The 20,873-nt window shown below is 46.4% G+C and overlaps 1 protein-coding gene across 1 annotated transcript in view; it reads left to right on the forward strand.

Moving 5' to 3' along the window:
* PAPSS1 (3'-phosphoadenosine 5'-phosphosulfate synthase 1) overlaps positions 1 to 20,873 on the forward strand; it is a 340,888-nt gene that overhangs the window by 230,901 nt on the left and 89,114 nt on the right. The window contains exon 10 of the mRNA XM_069241180.1: positions 13,678 to 13,946. Coding sequence (XP_069097281.1) covers positions 13,678 to 13,946 — 269 coding nt within the window. The remainder of the gene's footprint in view (positions 1 to 13,677; positions 13,947 to 20,873) is intronic.

Consider the following 20,873-nt stretch of genomic DNA (forward strand, 5'->3'; position numbering starts at 1 on the left):
CAGATCCATCCTCATCCCACCAGTGATGAGGATAGACTGCATATCTAGGGTCCCAGGCGTGTTGTCTCTCTTTACATCAGTTGCACACAACTGGACAGAGTGAATGATCTCCTTTTGTGGCTTTCTTAGGGCAAGAAAGTCAAGGGGTAACAAAGCTGGCAAGGTCATATTGGGTTACACTCTGCATAAAGGTCTTCTAATCCTTAGTAATGAAGTGCCCTGCTGTTGGCATTTTGACAAGTCCACATCGGCTATAGGTTCTCCCACAGCTCTCAACCAAGATGTTCTGGTAGCTGGTGTCTGCCGGGTGACAATGTGCTGGTCTCTGCACGTTTTTGCGAAGTATTATTGCCTCCTCCTACCCTAGGCACGTTGTAACGCGATACTTTGCCACAGCTGTGTCACATGACCTACTTAGTCGGTATCACTCACTTCCACCCCCCATGAAGGTAATGCTTTGAGTTATTCCTAAGGTGAGGAATCTGCAGAAAGAAATATCCACAACAAACTGAAACAATATGATGGCATGTGTGACTGTAGATACACATGTTCTGCATTATCCTGCCATCTAGTGTTGGGCTTGAAGTGTTGCAAGTTGTTTTTGTTTGAGAAGTCTTTTGAATCACGGGATCAAGTGGCTCCTCCTTCTCGGTGATACCGGGCACAGAAAGTTTCAGGGTGATCTGTCTTGCGGCAGAGGATAAAGGAGGGGGGGTCCTAAAACTCAAAATCCTCATGCATTTTCCGTAGACATTTTTTTAAGAATCATTACCACAAAAGAACGAGTTACTTACCTTCGGTAACGACTTTTCTGGTGGATACATTAGCTACCTGTGGATTCCTCACCTCATGAATACTCCCATGGCGCCAGCATTTGACGGAAATCTTCTTACTAGTCTCTGCACGTCGACGAGGACGTCACTCTAGCCCACGCGACGCCGTCTGACGTCATACAGGCAATAAGAAGTCCTCGCCGACGTGCCGATGACAGTACCAACATTTTTTACGTGCATGAGAATAATAATAATAACCCAATGCAATGAAAGAGCAAAGCAACATCTCTTAATATTGTAAATCACACAACATTGCAATAAAATAGCTGTAGATTTAATATAACCTTTTTTTTTTTTTTTTTTTTTTTAAACAAATAAATATATTTATACATACGAATCATGTATATACCCAATATATATATAGATTTATATATACATATACACATATATACAAATATCATACATGCAAAATGTATTGCAACTTTGAAGACCAAAAGGAGCACACTCAAGGATTGCTTGGAGAGACCAAAAAGGCAACGGGGAGGCGGGTGGGACCGTGAGGAATCCACAGGTAGCTAATGTATCCACCAGAAAAGTCGTTACCGAAGGTAAGTAACTCGTTCTTCTGATGGATACAACTACCTGTGGATTCCTCACCTCATGAATAGAGTCCCAAAGCAGTACCACGCCCGGCGGTGGGTGCCTAAATGGTCAAACCAAGAAATCCTGCAGCACTGACCGTGCAAAATGACCGTCCCTTCTGACCTCAGAGTCCAAACAGTAATGTTTCACAAAAGTGTGAAGGGACGACCAAGTTGCGGCCTTGCAGATGTCAACCACAGGAACACCCCTGGCCAAGGCCGAAGAGGCCGACTTAGCTCTGGTGGAGTGAGCTCTAATGCCCTCAGGCGGATCCTTCTTTGCCAAAGAGTAACAGATTTTAATGCAAAGAACAACCCACCTGGAGAGTGTTCTCTTGTGGACTGCCTTTCCTCTCCTCTTGCCCACGTATCCGACAAACAGCTGATCCTCCAGCCTGATATCCTTCATTCTGTCGATATAGAAGCTCAACGCCCTTTTTGGGTCCAGGCGATGTAGTCTTTCTTCCTCCTTTGAAGGATGAGGCGGAGGATAAAACGTGGACAAAGTGATTGTCTGAGCCAAATGGAAGGGTGAAACAACCTTCGGAAGGAAAGCAGCCTTGGTCCTCAACACCACCTTATCCCCATAAAACGTTATATAAGTTGGTTTAACCGATAAGGCCTGCAACTCACTCACTCTCCTTGCAGATGTTATAGCTACCAGGAATACTGTTTTAATAACCAAATACCTTAAGGGGCAAGAATGCATAGGCTCAAAAGGGGACCCCATAAGGAAAGTCAGGACCAAGGACAAATCCCATTGAGGCATAACGAATGGTTTTGGAGGATATTGATTCAGAAGACCTTTCAAGAATCTGAGAACAATAGGGGATTTAAATAACGATGGTTGGTCTGGAAGACAAATGAAGGCTGACAAGGCCGACAAATAACCCTTAATGGTAGCTACTGCACAACCTTTCTGCGCTAGAGACAGTGCAAAAGACAAAACATGTGACAGACGAGCATGTAAGGGATCAATCTGTCTCTCTCCACACCACATAACAAATTTAGACCACCTATTAGCGTAGATAGATTTAGTGGAGTGTCGCCTGGCCGCTAAGATAACATCCACTACATCAGGCGGGAGAGAGAAGGAACTCAGGTTGCCCCGTTCAATCTCCAAGCATGTAGGTGCAGACTCTGGAGGTTGGGGTGTAAAACCTGCCCCTGCGACTGCGAGAGGAGGTCTGCCCTGAGAGGGAGACGGAGCGGAGGGCACAGTGAGAGTTGGAGAAGGTCGGAGTACCATACCCTCCTTGGCCAATCCGGAGCTATTAAGATGACTTGGGCCCGGTCTTGGCGAATTTTCCTCAACACTCGAGGAATCAAGGGTATGGGGGGAAACGCGTAAAGCAACTGGTCGCACCAGGTTATCTGAAACGCGTCCCCCAACGCTCCCTGCATCGGATACTGGAGGCTGCAGAATAACTCCAACAGATTGATATGAAACACCTGTTCCTCTGGAGACCAAAGCCCTTTGATCTCCAGATCCCCCAGATGAGCTCCCCATCCTAGGGTGGAGGCATCCGTTATTACCGTGGCCACTGGTGGCGACTGCGCGAACGGCTTCCCCTGTGAAAGATTGTTGCCCGCAATCCACCACTTCAATTCCACAGCAGCATCTCTGGAGATCTTGACAGTACCTTCTAAATCTCCCTTGTGTTGAGACCACTGCCTTCGGAGGCACCACTGAAGAGCCCTCATGTGCCAGCGAGCATGCGTGACCAACAGAATGCAGGAGGCGAACAGACCGAGCAGACGAAGGACCTTGAGGACTGGAACTACCGCTCCATTTCGAAACATTGGAACCAATTCCTGAATATCTTGAATCCGCTGCGGCGGAGGAAAGGCTCGACTCAATGTTGTATCCAGTACTGCCCCTATGAACAGGAGGCGCTGAGAGGGCTCCAGGTGAGATTTGGGCACGTTCACCGAAAAGCCCAGGTCGAACAACAACTGGGTTGTTGACTGCAGATGATGCGACACAAGCTCCGGGGACTTGGCTTTGATCAACCAGTCGTCCAAGTAAGGGAATACTGCTATCCCCTTCCTTCTGAGCTCCGCCGCAACCACTGACATCACCTTTGTGAAGACTCGAGGTGCTGAAGTAAGACCAAACGGGAGGACCGCAAACTGATAGTGCTGCGACCCTACCACAAACCGGAGATACTTCCTGTGCGACTTGAGTATCGGGATATGAAAGTAAGCATCCTGCAAGTCGACAGACACCATCCAATCTTCCTTGTTCAACGCCAAAAGCACCTGTGCTAGGGTCAGCATCTTGAACTTTTCCTGTTTGAGGAACCAATTCAAGATCCTCAGATCCAGGATTGGTCTCAACTGACCATCCTTTTTGGGAATCAGGAAGTATCTTGAGTAACAACCTCGACCCTTTTCCTGCTCTGGGACCAACTCTACCGCGCCCTTTGAAAGGAGGACTTGAACCTCCTGTTCTAGCAACAGGAGGTGTTCTTCTGAACAATAAGATGGGCGGGGCGGGATGAGGGGCGGGAACTCCCGAAAGGGAAGGGCGTAGCCTTTTCCCACAATGCCGAGAACCCAAGTGTCCGTTGTGATAGACCTCCACTTGTGGAGAAAACGCTGTAATCTTCCCCCCTACAGGAGAGGAGTGAGTGGGAAACGGTGGAAGCCTAAGGCTGCTTCCCCTGCTGCACCCCTCCAGAGGACGAGGAAGAGGCAGAGTGCTGTTGAGAGGCTCCTCTGGTACGGACCCCACCCCTCCCCCTCCCTCTAAATGACCTATAGGGGAGGGAAGAGGCGGGTTGCTGGAACCTCCCCCGAAAGGAAGAGGAATAAGAGCCACGCCCAAATCCCCGAAACCTCCTGAAAATTCTAGAAGAGGCAGAGGAAGAAGGAGCTTGCAGTCCTAACGATTTGGCTGTGGCTCTGCTCTCCTTAAATCGTTCCAAGGCCGAATCTGCCTTGGCTCCAAACAGTCTGTCCCCATCAAACGGGAGGTCCAGCAGGGTCGACTGCACATCCGCAGAGAACCCTGAGTTTCGGAGCCAGGCCTGTCTTCTTGCCACCACAGCCGTGCCCATCGCCCTGGCCACCGAGTCGGTCGTGTCCAGCCCAGACTGGATAATCTGGGTCGCGGCAGCCTGGGCGTCCGAGACCACATCCAAAAGACCCTGGGGAAGCTCCGTGAATGAAGACGAAATATCATCCATCAGCGCATGGATGTACCTCCCCAGAATGCACGTGGCGTTGGTGGCCTTCAACGCCAAACTGCATGACGAAAATATTTTCTTGGACTGCGCATCCAGTTTCTTGGAGTCTCTGTCTCCAGGCACTGTCGGGAAGGAACCAGGCGCTGACTTTGAGGAACAGGAGGCTTGCACCACCAAGCTCTCCGGCGTAGGGTGTCTAGAGAGAAAGCCAGGGTCAGATGGTGCAGCTCGATACCTCCTGGCCACAGCCCTATGAACGGCCGAGGAAGACACCGGCTTCTTCCACACCTCCAACACCGGATCCAGCAAAGCCTCATTAAATGGCAAGAGAGGCTCAGCTGCAGCAGAGGCCGGATGCAATACCTCTGTCAGCAAATTCTGCTTTGCCTCTGCCACCGGCAAAGGCAGGTCCAAAAAGCTCGCTGCCTTCCTCACCACAGCATGAAAGGAAGCAGCCTCCTCCGTATATTCCCCTGGAGATGAAAGGTCCCACTCAGGGGAAGTGTCCAGCCCACTGGCTGTATCCAGACCATGCAGTCCGTCTCCAGAGTCCTCAATCTCTCCCTCCTCTAGGACTCGCTGGTACTCTTGCTCTTCTAAAAGACGGAGAGCACGCCTCCTCGAATGAAGTCTCTCCTCGATACGCGGAGTCGACATGGCCTCCGCCGACGTCGAAGAACGGCGCCGATCTCCAGAAGCATCTGACGCCGCGTCCGGCGCCACAGGCAGCTTCGGCGCCGAGGCAGGAGCCGGAGGACGAGGTCTTGGAGCCGATGGACCAACCGGAGTCACAGGGCAAAATCCTGACTTCGACGGAGGGGCAACCTCCGGGGCCGAAACATCCGAAGCCACCGGAGCGGCCACCGACGCCGGCACCGGCGCCGAGCCCACATTCCCAAAAGGGAGAAAGGGCATAAAGGGTGCCGGCCGAAGAGGCGCAGGATCACCCAACGAAAAGGCCAAGGGCCCCGAAGGACCAGCCGGAGCAGCTCCTGGAGCCATCTGCTGAAAGATGGTATACATCGCATTAAGAAACGCGGTACTATCGGCTCCAGGAGTGGGAAAAGCCGGATACTGGGGTGCCTGGATCGAAGGCGACCCCGACGCCGGCCTCGACGTCTGCGACGCCGGAGAAAACACAAGAGGCTGCACCACCTCAATCACTGACGCCTGACCAGGTGAAGTCGGTGACGCCGGAGAGGGCAACGGCGTCGATGGATGCGGCGTGACCGTGGGGCTGACCTCCCAAGTCCTCCGACGCCGAGCCGAAGGTGACCTCGAATGAGACTCCTTGCTGGAGTGACGTCGTGAGTCTCTACGGCGCCGGGAGTCTCGATGACGCCGGTGAGACCTTGGCGAAGAAGACTTCTTATGATGTTTCTCCTTCTTCTTTGACTTTGCCATGAATAACTTGGCCTCGCGCTCTTTGAGGGCCTTCGGATTCATGTGTTGACATGAATCGCAAGTCGAGACGTCGTGGTCGGAGCTCAAACACCATAGACAGTCGGAGTGAGGATCTGTAACTGACATCTTGCCCCCACACTCTCGACAGGGCTTGAAACCCGACTTCCTCTGAGACATTGTTACCGCAGAGAAGACTACGCAGCAGACAATACACTGTAACCACGAAGGTAACAGTAACTCCCTCGAAGATAACCGTTTCGAATGCACGGAAAAAAGGGAACTGTCATCGGCACGTCGGCGAGGACTTCTTATTGCCTGTATGACGTCAGACGGCGTCGCGTGGGCTAGAGTGACGTCCTCGTCGACGTGCAGAGACTAGTAAGAAGATTTCCGTCAAATGCTGGCGCCATGGGAGTATTCATGAGGTGAGGAATCCACAGGTAGTTGTATCCATCAGAAACTGCTAACTTGAATTGCACCAAATTTGGCAGTTAGCAGGAAAGCTAGATCGTAGTCTGCAGATTGTGCTTTTTGTTATTTGGTGTAAATATGTTTAGTAGTTCTTGAGAAATTAAGGTTCAAAATATTTTTGTATGTCTGGAAAGATGGATCCGCAAGAGTCCTGCAAAAGCCAAATTAAAAAATTAAGCAAGTGATTGGTTGTGAGCCACAATTGCTGGAGCAAGAGACTCCCACGAGTCCCATGAGAGCAAGCTCTCTGATTGGTTAGCTGTTGGAGGTTTAGAAATAAAATGGCCGCCATTGTTGTTTACTGTGAAACTTGTCAGGTGTTGTGAGAAGGAACTAAGAAAAGCTACATCAGGGGATAGGAGGAAGGCATCCTTTCCCCCTAGTTCATGAGGAGGTCTATAAAGTATAAGTACAATGATGAAAAAAATATAAAAAAAATCTTTTTTTTTATATTGCGAACTCACAGAACTCCTCTGGAATCATGAAAAGCAGAAAGTAGTAGGTGATTGCTCAATACACTCTACTAGGAGAAAGGCATCATGACCCCGTAGGTATTGAGAAGAGGTTTGTGAGGCATAAATACAGTGATGGAAAAAAATGTTCTTTTTTTTTTATGTTGTGGTCTCCCTGGATCGTGAAAAGTAGAAAGGAGTAGGCAATCTCTCACTCTGCTTTGCTCATCTATCACTGTAGAAAGCAGTCTTACTGGAGATGGTATTTGTTAATCAGAGCCTACTAATCACGACCATCATCTTGGGATTAGATCTTAACAGAGAAGGCAGTTGTTTTCCCCCCCCTACCCTGCTACTCACACCTGTTATCCAAGAGACAGGTCTCAGTGGCGAGAGTACTCACTCCCCTCACCCTACTATGCACACTTGTTAGCCCAGAGAGAGATCCCAGCAGAGAGGCCATTTCCTCCCCACGTCCTACTATGGATGCCCGTCACACTAGGGAGAGGTCTCAGTTGGAGGTCAATTCCGGCCACATTCAACTATAAAAACCTAGTTTCACCTTACACCCTACTGTGCACACCCATCATCCAAGACAGAGGTTTCAGAAGAGAGGCCAGTCCCTCCCCACATTTTACTATGCACACCTGTCACCCTGGAGCAGAGGTTTGAGCAGAGAGGTCAGTCCCTCACCACATTCAACTGTACAAACCTGTCATCCAAGACAGTGGTCTCAGCAGAGGGGCTAGTTCCTCCCAGACACCATATGTAGAAAGCTGGCTCTGTATATACTATATCAAAATGAGATATAGTGTACACAGAGTCCAGTGGTTCCCCAGAGGCTTAACAGAGGCTAAAGTAGATAATAGAAATGCTCTCTGTTCTGGTACTGTGGTCAAGCAATTAGCCTTATCAGAGGATAGTGCAAAGCATTTGTTGTACACATACAGACAATAAGGGAAGCGCACACTTAATGACTAACTCCAGGCCTATGATTTTTATATAGCAAAAATACCTTTTGTCAATTTATTTCTAGAACCACAAGATTCAAGTTGCAGGTAAGTACATGAATAAATAGGTATTCAACAAAGGTATCAATACCACTTTGATTAGAATTTGCAAGTTATACTGTTTTTGAATAAATAGCAATAATCTATTTTACAAGTTGACAGGGCAATTTTCAGAAACAGTTCCTGGAGGGAAGAAAGTTTAGTATGATTTTGAGGTAACTACAAGACTTACAGTTCCAGTTTCCGTGGGTTAGGAAGTCAACAGGTGGGGGTTAAAGTTAACCCCAAACACCCTCCACCAGCAGCACTGAGCCGGCCAGGTACAGAGGTCAAAGATGAGACAAATTTAACATGGGCTCTTATGGAGGCTGGGGCCACTTTCAGGTAAGTACCCGTGTCATCGGAGGGCTGACCTGGGGGTTTTAGAGGAGGAATGGGGAGGGGTGGCACAGGTCGGCACCAAACACACACCCTCAGCGGCACAGGGGCGGCCGGGTGCAAACACAGCATTGGGTTCCCAATGCTTTCCTATAGGGGAACCCCAGGGGTTACTTAGATGCTGCTGGCTGGGTCCAGGGGGTCGGTTCCAGAAATCCATGGGCTGGACAAGGAGGAGGGCTGCCTCCTTGATGTTGCTGCACCGGAGTTCGGATTCCCCAATGTCTGGGGGTTGGAGGTGCAGAGTACCTTTTTCCAATGGGTGTCTTTGGTTTTTTCGTGGTCAGTGGAGTTCTCTGGATTCAGGCTGCAGGCTTTGTCGTGTTGGACTGGAGGGGGTCAACCCAGGGTGGGCACTTGCTCAGAATCACCTGGGGACCACCTCCAGTCAGTTGGGCCACCTGGACACGGGCAGTGGGCATGTCACTCTAGGGAAAGGTCTCAGCAAAGAGCTTAGTTTTGCAGCGTGAATCCATTTCTGGATTTACATGCTGTGCATTATTCTGTTATCTATGGTTGGGTCCAGAATTGTCTCTTCTTCATTCCACCCCCCTCACCCCTCTTTTTGGACGTCATCAACCACAATTTGGTGCTTTGTCCATCCACAGTGTGATATCGGACGGCGCCCAGAACGTTTCTGTGTGTGGTAGCCATCTCCATATTCTTTTTTCCACTGTTGGATCTGGAAGCAAAAGGAGGAGCTCTGAAGTTGTGTTGGGACAACGTCGAAAAAAATCGACAAAAAAATCAAGGTATTTTGGGGGGGAAAATATTGCCGAACGAGGGAAAAGAAAAGCGACAGAGAGAAGGGAACCGCTAGACATATACCTCATTGGGGGACGCCGACAGAATTCGTATGTGGCAGGAGAATGAAGCAAGGTAGGGGTCATGGAAAACACCCCCTTTAAATTCTGCTCGAACTGCCACCACAAATTTGCCAAGTGTGACCCTCACAAAGTGTGCAACCTCTGCCTACTGAGAGACCACAGGGACGAGGCCTCTTTTTTACCCAAGACACTCAGGGTGCATTGAAAGCAGACAAGGAACACGATGTAGTAATACAGAGCCAAAAACCCCAGGCGTCCCTGAAGGACCTAGGCCTATCCAGCAACGAGAAAGAACAGGTCGGAGGCACTGAATTGACCCACTGGGTTTGAACATTGAACTTCTCGAGGGGAATGCAGAGAAAAAACGTGTGCCGAAGAAAACGTCAAAGGACGTCAAAAGGAGACTCGAAAAGGTAAAGAGACCGTTGAAGGCCTCGGGAAGGGAAAATCCCCAAGCAAATGTCTCACAAGGCAGCCTCGACTTCCAAGAAATCGACAATCGAGGGCCAGCCACGAGCAAGGGATGTCCACGGATCCCACACTAGGGATACAGAAGGCCAAACGCGGGAACAGACAAAAACCTCCATGTGGAAAGAAACCCTGAAACTATTGGAGGAAGAACAGCCAACGCCGAAAAAAAGGCCATCGACAACACAGGACATCGAAATGGCACTAGAGATGGAAAAGATGATGTGCATACTAGAGGGTAAAGTGGCAGCACTCCTACAATGCAAAAAAGAGTTTGACAATACGCTACAGCAATTCAAGATCCTACCAAAACCGTCGACAAGCACAGATGTTGAGGAGGAAGAGAAAGCCTTTGAGGTGCTAGCAACCCCTGAGCCGCACGTAGAGGAGGTGGAGGAGGATTTCTACGACCCCAAGAGGGAAGAAGCAACAGGGAGCTTCTAGGACAAGAGGAATGACATTGTACAGGTTGGGACCGCGGAGGGAGCCTCAAGGCCCCCACAGTCCCAGACGGCTCCCTGCCTCCCTACAGGAGCCATTGCTATTGCATGTCTGGGGGCAAGGAAAGAGATGAAACCTTCGCTTCCAGTGGGGTGGAGCACTTTGACAGCTCCCGCCTACTGGAACCAGAGTGTTTGCATTTGCTTGGTGGGAGCTGTTAAAGCTCCCACCAAGCAAAAGCAAACATCTGTGGGGTGGTGGATCCCCAGGGCCATTACTGGCTCTAGGAGGGGGGCTGGGCGGCCTCCCTCCAATACTATTCATGGCCGGCCACAGGGAGGTGGTGGTCCTGGGTCATATGTGGCCTGGGAGGGGGTCGCGCAGCCCCTCTCCCATAGTTCTAAAAGCATTTAGCCCCAGGGAGGTGGTGGTCCACGGGCCCCCATTCCATGGTATTTAGCCCCATGGAGGTAGTGGTCCTGTGGGCTCAGGGGGGGGGGGGGGATGGCGGTGTGGCCCACCCGGTCCCCCAGGTCCCCCATTACTGCTGAGTTACAACACCTCCCCTGGACTTATAGAGCCTACAGAGGTGTGCCCTCTGTGCCTCCCTCCTTTATTTATTTAAAAAAAATGAAATAATAATAAAAAGCCCCTGGGGAGGTGGTGGTCCTGTTCTTAAATAATGCCTACAGGACCTGGCCCATAAGGGGGCTTTTTTCACAACCAGTCGGAAGCCAGCCCTTTTTTTTTTTTCTTTTTTTTTTTATCTTTTTTTTTTTTTCTTTTTTTTTTTTTTGTGGGTAAATCTTCACCGGAGTTGCAAAGAAGCTGCGATTGTTGGCGAACATTTCTAAAAAAAAAAATAAAAAAAAAATAGCTTTCTTGCTCTGGCGGGGTCTCACTAGGCCGCAGCACCAGCACTAAGGACCTATCCTGGCCCCTGTTCTTTTTTTTTTTTTTTATGGTCAAGCGCAAGCACTCTAACCTGTTGTAATCTCTCTCTGGCCTTTTAACCATGCCCACTCTTGCTATTCATTCTTTGTTGTGCTTGTCTTAAATGCTTCATTTTTATTGGTGCATTTTTTTAAATGTCCCACCTTTGTGTGCTGAGTTCCCTTCCCAGGCGATTTATCTAAGTGAACATTTATTTTGGCCATCACACTACGTCACGCTTCCTCCTGTTACAGCGTGTGATTGCCACTCCTCCAGTTTTGGTTTGCCTTTCATCCCAGCTACGATCCTTTCTAGACATTCACTCAGAGCCAATATCTCTCATGCTTATGGCGGCGGTGGTGCTTTGAATCGGCTTGCTTCTCCTAACTGTTTTACTTTTCATTTTCAATTTATGTGGCAAGAAAAGTCCAGTTAGGAATTTGCAACACTAATATCTCTCACTCAAGCAAACGCAAGACCAATTGCATTGCAAATGCTTGTTTTTTTTTTAAATCTTTTTTTCAGGGACTTGACTGAAGCTGAGTCCCAAGATGGCTGCCAACACTTCCTGGTTGAAGTGTTCGCAGCCAATCAGATTTCAGCACGAGACCCGGTGGGTTCGGGGAGCCTTAGTGTCCCTATATATTCAAATTTGATTTTTGTTTAATATCTCAAACTATTGAACGAATTTACACCAAAAAACAAAGAGCACTTTCTGTACCAACAGCTACCTTTCTGCCAGATTTGGTGTATTTCCATCTAGCGGTTTGGGCTGTAGTTGTGTTCAAATATCCTGTGGGAATTAACATGTGGAAAACACATTTTGGGACCCCACGTTTTTCTCCACCGCTTGACTGATCACCCTGAAACATTCCAGACAGCAACTTAAGTGTCAAATTGTTTTGTAAAATGTGAAGATTGATACAAACTAGGTCCTACCTATACCTAGTGGTGACTGGGGGGGGGTGTAAAAAAAATGTTTTTGCTTCACAATTATTCCACAGAGAATACATTTTGTGTTTACGCCTTTTTCACGACTTTTCACCAGCATTATTTACAAAAAATCTTTCAACTTAGTAAGGTTGCCAGAATTAAAAGAAATATACACAAATAAATGTTCTGATAGCTGGTGAAAGGGTTTTTCCATGGTCCAGCTGTAGAGGATTGAATAGTTTAGTTACTCACAGATCACTCCCTGTTCCACGAAGTAAGTTGTTCTAATAATTTTAGCTACTCAATCACAAATGTGTTATTTTTAGCATTTGTATGGTATGGGCCACCATTTTCTGGTATGACGGTGCATACTATAATTGGGCATCTTTTCTTGTTGCGCTGTGAAGATGATTACTTAATGTGTAGCAGAGGTGTGGGGTTCTTTTTGTGGTTTAGAAAAGTTGTTTAACTACATCTTCAGCTAATGAAAAGGGATGTGTGCTTTTGGTTTTCTTACAACGTGTGGTTTTTATTTGCATAATTTCTTCCAACATCACGCCTACCCTGAAAGGACCAGTGATCGTCAAATTTAAAGTTGTCTGTTCTGCCCAAGAAGGCTTTTGGGACAAGAACCCCAGGGGTTACCATCAAGGAACATTCACCATGGTCCCACCCTTCTAGTTTGACTAACCACTCCTGTCTCTTCACCCGACAGTTAATACAAACTGTTCTAGTATCTGCAGTTATCCTATGGAAGTGCGTAGCATTCCCAAAACACAGAAATAATAAAAAAAACCTCCTTACTGTCCTCGATGCATCACTTCAAACTTTTATATATCGTAGAGAATGTTAGTCTAATGATCTATTGAATCAGTGCACTGATTTTATTTTTCAAAATGCAAGGATCAGTTTCTCTTTTCACCACCTTTCCCTCTTTCCTTGTCCTTCTCGCTTCTTGAAATCGGTCTTGGAATTAATTTGGATTGAACTGAAATAGTCATGTGCTCTGCATTGCATTTGTAACTTCGGACTTTGCTTTTCTGTGTGATTTTCCAAGGGTAGACCCGTAGCTGAAAGGTGGGTGTAAGTTTTGAGTCAGTGGCGTTACATCCTACATATGAGAAATGCAAACTTGAAAACTGGTATTTGGCATGTTTTAAGCTTTGTTACGTAAACCAGAACACTCCTTCTGCACTCTTACGAAAAGAAATGCGATATTACAATGCACTGATTTCTTCAAAGAGGTAGAGCCCATAGGAATTGCAATCTTCACTCGGTATGCAGGTAAGTTTAATGTAGTGTACTGGGTAACACACTTATTTTAGAGTGGAAAAATCAGGAATTCATATGTCTTATGGGTCTTGTCTCTTAGAGCTAATGCTTGTGATCCAATTTCCCATTTTTTTCCACTGGTACTTTGGGCACTGTTGCTTTTATAGTGGCACTAGGTTGTGTAGAATACATTTATGTTTAATTTACTCACAAACCATATTTTGTCAGGAGAGATGTAATTTAGGCAATATGGAATTTAAAAAAACTAGAGCAGTTCTAGGGATAACTTTAAAACTGTCCTACGCGCATTACATTTTTGTCCTTGGCACTTAGGTGCTGATCAAAGTTAATAAATGTAATTCTATTGATTAAAGCACCAAGATTGTGTTGACTGTAGTGTCTTTCTTTTTTTATTTGTCTTAGATGCAGTGTTTGCATTTCAATTGCGTAACCCGGTACACAACGGTCACGCCTTGTTAATGCAAGACACACACCGGCAGCTTCTCGAGCGTGGGTACAACCGCCCTGTCCTCCTCCTCCACCCGCTGGGCGGGTGGACTAAAGATGATGACGTCCCTCTGATGTGGCGCATGAAACAGCATGCTGCAGTGTTGGAGGAGGGCGTGCTAAACCCAGAAACAACAATAGTGGCCATATTTCCTTCTCCTATGATGTATGCTGGCCCTACTGAAGTAAGTGCACTCTTAATTGTGAAGTATGATGAATGTCTAGGCTAGCTTTTGAGTTTGGTTTGCACAGTAGCTAACTCTTATCCGTTACTCCCTTCTCCACCACCACATGCAGACATTAATTCTATAATGCAAACCAGAGGAACCATTTCCTTTCTCCCAGCAAACTTCCCATTATTTTTCCTTCCTTTCTCCGCTATGCCTGTGTAGTGTTTACAGTGGTTCCACACATTGTTTTTAAATGTACCTTTTTATTTATTTACACAACCAATAAATGAGTAGTATAGTGTGCAGAGAAGATATTGTCAGCCTTTCCTCTTTCCCTTGTATTCCCTGGTATAGTTCATTTGTATAATCCTATCACCGAACCAATAGAATAATATAGTTTTTATATGGTTAGACCTCTGATGGATGGGGGTCTCTGTATCAGGATAAACTTGTAGCCATAAAAGAAGACATCATCAAGACTGCTCGTGTGGGAGTCTATCCTTTTCACAATGCTGTCATGCAAATTACTTGTGTGCCACTCCTTACATCTTTTACAGTTTATTTTAATTTATTTACTATACACTTTTTTTTTTAAACATATTTATACTTTTTCACTCAACTTTTTTCTCTCTTGGTCTATGAGAGCCGAGGCCAATGCTGTCGCACTGTTTCCGCCGATCAGTCCGGCGGAAACATTGTAATGCGGAGGTGGTGAGACCGCCAGCTTGACGTCCTCCTCCCCACCGCCGTTTTGGAGTTTGGGCGGTCCGACCACCCAACTCCTAATGAGGCCCATAGTTTGTTCAATCCCTGGGTAAAGGAAGCTTTATGCTATCAAAAGGCAACATTGTTTTATATGTAGCTTACAAAAGTGTGTCTTCTGCCGAAATTAAGAGTGTTTGTTTGTATATTCGTAATGCGTTCAGATATACTCATGATAGATTCACTAAACATATGAGTAAGGTCTGATTTAACTTCTTGTGATGTCACTTCATGTAAAGTCATGGCTTGTGATGCCACTTCCTTTGATGCCACATCTGATGTCATGCGCCGTCATATCACAAGTCATGATGTCACATGCCATAATGTCACCTGCATACTGCCTAACTTGGTTAGTCCCCCCACTTCTTTTTAGGTCGAGCCTAGACAGCGCTTATGCTGTCAGGACGATCTCTTGTATTTAGTTTGTGGAATTGGACTCCTCCCATCGCTTCTGATTTGTGTGATCGCTTGTCTTTTAAAATGCCTTGCGTTCCAGTGGGTAAGGTGTCTTCCTGGTCCCTCCTTTTTGTAACTTGTTCACTCCCCTGGAGCATCACCCCATGACTTGTCAACTCCCACTTTTTCCATTATTGTTACTGGCTCACTTGATCAGCGTGGATTGCTGCGCTTTATCTTTAAAAACGGCGGCCGTCTGCCTTTCTTATGTTCTGCACGGCTTGCCCATCTCAATTTGTTAATTTTTTCTTTTTTTTTCTTTACTTCGTACTTCCCTTGATTAGCGCCGCACGCCTATCCCTTGATCAGCGCGGCATGCTGCGTTTTATCTTTAAAAACTGCAGCCGTCTGCCTTTCGTATGTTCTGCACGGCTTGCCCACCTCAATTTTAATTTTATTTTTTTATTTTGTTCTGTGTTTGTGTTGCACAATGGATATCTTTACAGGACAGGAAGTGCACCGTACACCTTGGTCACGTGTAAAGGGTTGAGTCCCAGACTTCCTGCTTTTGACTCTTTCACACGTAAAGGTCATTTTTAGGGTCATCGCGCATGCGCTGTCCACACACGCCCGGTTTGGTCTGCTCTGCTTCTGTGCAGCAGCAAGGTGCCCTTTCAACAAAGCCAAACAAACAACAGGATATGCATGCTGCGGTGGGCTTGGTCTGTGCCCAGGAGAGACGGCGCCACATAAATCAGGGGGAAGCATCGGGCAGTGAGTACCCATAATTTTCTATTTCCATTTCAAATAGTGATGCATGGGGCATTGCTTTTATAGTCCCTGGAAGCCTTGTCTGCTGCTGCAATGCTGAACATGCCGTCTCACCTTCACTTCCAGGCATCACTTGAACGCCATCTGGGGGGTGAGTGGGAGTGGGAGTGGGAGTGGGCATTGCTTCTCTCGGTTTACAAATTACCCTCTTAGAAATGCAGACTTTTCCCGGCACAGGGTGTGTACAATAGACCGGCCGTAATACATCTCCCTCAGTGGTGTTGTACATTTTTTCCGCTCTCCTGGGGACAGTGGCCGGTGATCTTTGCCATTAAATCGCCTATTTGCAGGTAAAGTAATGGAAACAGAGAATTGCTACCTGGGGGATTAAACTGCCCTACCAGGCCCCTCCACTCCTTAGCCTCTTCATTCACTTACCGTTCCCAATGCGTAATTGTCTCTACTGCTTTAACTCTATAACTGGTGCATGGACTTCTCTGGCCGCTTTGTTGACTCTTTCAGTTTTCTCTAGGGGTTATATGTCTCTGTGGCACAGTTTTTCATACCCGCCATCTGTGAGTATTTTCCAAGCAGTCATTGCTCAATGCATTTGTCCAATTAACATTGAATCTAATCTACATACTCCTCTAATGAGCAGGGTAGGGTGACACTAGTGCGCCATTGTTAAAATTGTAAGCACCTCTGTGCACTGTACACCCTCGCTGGCTCAATGAAACACTCATTTAAAACTGCAGCATTTGTGCATCCCTTCTTGCTCTTACCAAATGGCTTGTGCTTTCTCAGCAGTCCACAAACTTAACCTGTGCGCTCAACAAAATATTTGTTTTACCCAGGTTGTGCCAGAAAAGACAACCTTGCTATGACTATTGCGCCACACCTCGTGAGCTGTATGGAAAAATCGAAAAACCTTTGCCAAGCTGGATCATGGCTACAGTGTTGGGCACTTGCAAGATAGAAATCACTCAAGTGTTAGATTAATTTCATTTTCAGATTAACTTCATTTTTAAAAGCCCGTTCGCTCACAACTTCACTGGGCTGGCTTTGTTTTGTCGAAGTCTAAAATAATCCTGTTTATTACCCACACTGCACAGTTTTTTAGCTATTTATTTTATTTAAAATCAATCTTTAACATACATTTTTACGTTTTTTAACATTGTCCTTTTGCCTTCAGTTTTTGTAGCTTAAGCTATACCTGTTTCCTTCAGGTATCCGAATGAAAATGTAGAAGTAACACTTGTGATTTATAGCTCTTAGAAACGTTTAAATCATGATATGAAGCACTATCAGAAAAAAACATGTTTTATCAAAAGCAGAAGCTGATGTATGCATGGCTTTTTATTAAAGCGCAGGTACTCTAAGCAACCGAGCACCAGTACTTCTTTAATTTGAACGGAAATATGACTACATCTAAGTAACAGTTGATCTCGTATAGTGAGTACTATCTATTTTCCATTTCAAGTACTGATGTATGGGGCATTGCTTTTATAGTTCCTGGATATTTTTTTCTTGTGACTCCACCTTAGTAAAATTCAAGTTCATACAGTTTGAACTCTGTAACTTGCTGAAAGAACCAAGTCTTGCTGGCATTCCAAAACAGGTACTTTCTTTGGCTGCAGATGGGGCAATTTCCTTCCTGTCCATGCCCTTTGAGCCGGTTGGTTCTGTGTCCCCATGTGAACAATGGCATTTTGGTTCAACCTACAATTCCTTTCCAGTCCCGACAACACTCTCCAATCCTGATTGGCTGACTCTAATTTTGCACTGCGATAGTGTGAGCTTTAGTTAACCTCAGCATGAAGGAATTCTTTAACTGTGCAAAGTTACTAGCGTTTTTCTTTTTTTTTCCTCTTTTCTTTTGCCATTCGCCAACCCCTGATCAATCAGGGCTGCATTTGCTGTACTGCTGCCATGAGAGTTCTTAAGGTTCTCTCCTGAGACTGTCGCTTGCAAGACATTTTGTTTACTTACATGGGGCTAAGAGCCCACCCATTGCTTACCGCACTGCGTTGCCCACCCTATTGCCAAAGCTAATAATAGCTCGCCCACAGGCGAGACCTATTGGCATGGCCCGTTCTTGTTTTATGGACTTGTGCCCTAGGGGTAAGCAACGGTGATTTGATCCATATGAGCTCCTCATAGAATATCAAGGAGTGGGATGTTTTAAAGATAGAAAAGCAAACCATGATTTGTTTACAGGCACCTTTGCAAAGTTTATATGCGTGTTGTGCATATTTATATTTTTAACACCTGTTTATATTTAAAAAAATATATATATATTTACTCAGCAGTCTCCATTCAGGGAGAGAGATGGGTCCACAATGCTGCATAAGTGTATAATGCATTTTGTAATACTGGGACCCCTTTTGACAGTGTCAGCCCTTTTTACAGCTTAAGTGTGAGGTCTCTTCCTCACTATCCGTTTTAACCCACTTCTCAGCATCTGGGCCTCGTTTAAGCAGGCGCTTCCATGATGGGCGCAGACGTCCACTTCCAGTTTTCAAGATTATGCATGTGTGCAGTCTTCTGCATGAGTCTGAATCTAATATGCACGGATCAGACACCGGCGGAATATTTCCTGTGATAGCAGCTCCTTCATATCGTTGTAGATGAATGTTGGCAACCTTCGATTCAAGAAGAAATGAAAGCCTGCCGTCCCGCGCTCCACAACTGCCTTCTTTGTATTGTATTTGGCCTGTAAGATTAATTATTGTGCTGCTACAGTTCACCACATTCTACCTGTCCATCCTAATCTTCAGTGAAATGGGAAACAGCCCTGGAGTTAATCAGTCTTTTCCTATGGCGTCAGCCAGCAGCACGCCAAGAGCATCTCGTCAGCTACTAATGCAAATAATAATCCTGAGGTCATTTAAAAGACACACTGACTGCCGCAGACTCACCTCTCAGACATTTCACCTATTGCAGCAAGCTCGGAACCACATGAAAGAAGCTGATGTGAAAAACGGATCTAAAGGTGCTTAACACAGGACAACACCAACCACCCTATTTGGCATCTCATTGAAAAATGTGATGTAGAAAAAGATAGGCTCATCAGTTGTGTGCCTAACAGGCATGTGCATACAATTCTAATCAGTACACTCCACGTTTTACCACCCTCAAGGACAGTGGCAGTTGGTGACCTTTAAAAGTGATGGGCGTAATCCTTGGCTCGAATTCCAAGGAGCTATTTCTTGAAGGGTTCTCTCACTCTAAGTTTACTGTCTCACTCTGACTCACTCAGTCTCACTTGGTCCCACTAATTCATGTAGTCTCACTTTTTCCACTCTGGCCCACTTTGTCTCTCTCAGTCCCACTCATTCTCACTCATTCTCACTCATTCTAGATTACTCAGTCTTACTGTGTCTCAATCTCACACACAGTAACACTGAGTTACACTCACTGTGATTCTCCCTCACTCATTCACCTTCATTCTCACATACTCGTCCTGACTGTCATTCATTCTCACTCACTTTGATGCATTTCTTCACTGACTCTCTCACTTTAACACACACAGACATGCTCACGGTGCTGGGATTTCACCAGCTGTAAACAATCTCGTTGATGGCTGGCACAGGCACCTTCATGCACCTATGTCAGCAATCAAAGAATGTCACTAGCTGCCTCCGTTTATTGCTGGACCCAAAGCGGGCCTGCATTTTATTTTTGTTATACCAAGAGTGAATATTTATTCACTCTTGATACAGCAAAAATGGACAATAAAACAAGGAGGGTGTAGTGTAGCTGTGGAGCCCATATAGAAGAGCCACCACTGGTCCCAGGGTACCTATCCATCAAACCAGTCAATCCACTCAATCATCCATCCTTTCACTTATCCATCCCCCCTTTCTTCCATTCATCCAGCCATTCAGTCATCCATCCACCCTTTTGCTCCAATTAGCCATCCTTTCACTCCATCCATTCATCATGCTGCCTTTGGCTCATCCATCTATCCAACTTTTCTCTCAGCCATCCACCCTTACACCCATTCTTTTACCCTTCGATCCATCCATCCATCCCTCCATTTACCCGTTCACTCAGCCATCCATCTTTCTCTCACTCATCCATCTATTCATCCATCCATCAATTCACCCTTTCACTCATCCATCGAGCCTTTCATCCAGACACCCATCTACCCTGCCTTTCACTCATTCATTCATTGTTTTACTCATCCATCTTTACATAATTCCTTTCACTCATCCATTCTCTTCCTCATCCATCCATACTTCCACTCCATCACCCACTAATCCATTTACCATTCCACTCATCTATCCATCCGTCCTTTCACGCATTGAACCATACATCCACTTTCATCCATCAACCCATCCTTTCACTCATCCATCCATCCATCCGCCTGCCCTCCCTTTCACTCTTCCATTATTACATCCATTCTTTCACTCATTTATCCATGCATCTGTTCATCCTCCATTTCATCCATTCATCCACCCTCCCTTTCACTCAAGCACCCTCTTTTACTCATACACCCTCTCTCCCTTTCACTCTTCCATCTACCCATCCACCACTTCATCCATCCATCCATCCGATCCTTTCTTCCCATCCTTCCTTTCACTCAGTCACCCTACCAAGTTAATTATGATCATTTTCTGAAGACCTGGAGATAGAAGAAGAGGCCCATCCAGAACCAGAAAAGACCAATCAAGAACCACCCCTTCCCCCTAGCTGCTACAGGGGGTATGGGTGGGTTGGCGTTCCTTAAGCAGAAGCTTAACTGCACACTTACCTCTTAGTTCACTAGTGCAGTTGTTGTCTGCAGCTAGTTCCTTCCCTCACTTGGGCTTCTACAGAGTTGATATTAGGAGCACTCTGTCATGCTCAGCTCCATAACATTTTTTTCCAAATGCAGTACTAAACACGTTCCTGCCAGGAGAGCAGTCCCCTGCACCCCTCCTAAAGCCTGCCTCTCTGTGATGACCTACAAATTATGCCACCCACTCCCTTCTTGTCCTCATCTGCCTGCCCCACCCTCAGCCATTGAAG

The sequence above is a fragment of the Pleurodeles waltl genome, chromosome 1_2 (genome assembly GCF_031143425.1).
Source record: "Pleurodeles waltl isolate 20211129_DDA chromosome 1_2, aPleWal1.hap1.20221129, whole genome shotgun sequence".
NCBI classification, from domain to species: Eukaryota; Metazoa; Chordata; class Amphibia; order Caudata; family Salamandridae; genus Pleurodeles; species Pleurodeles waltl.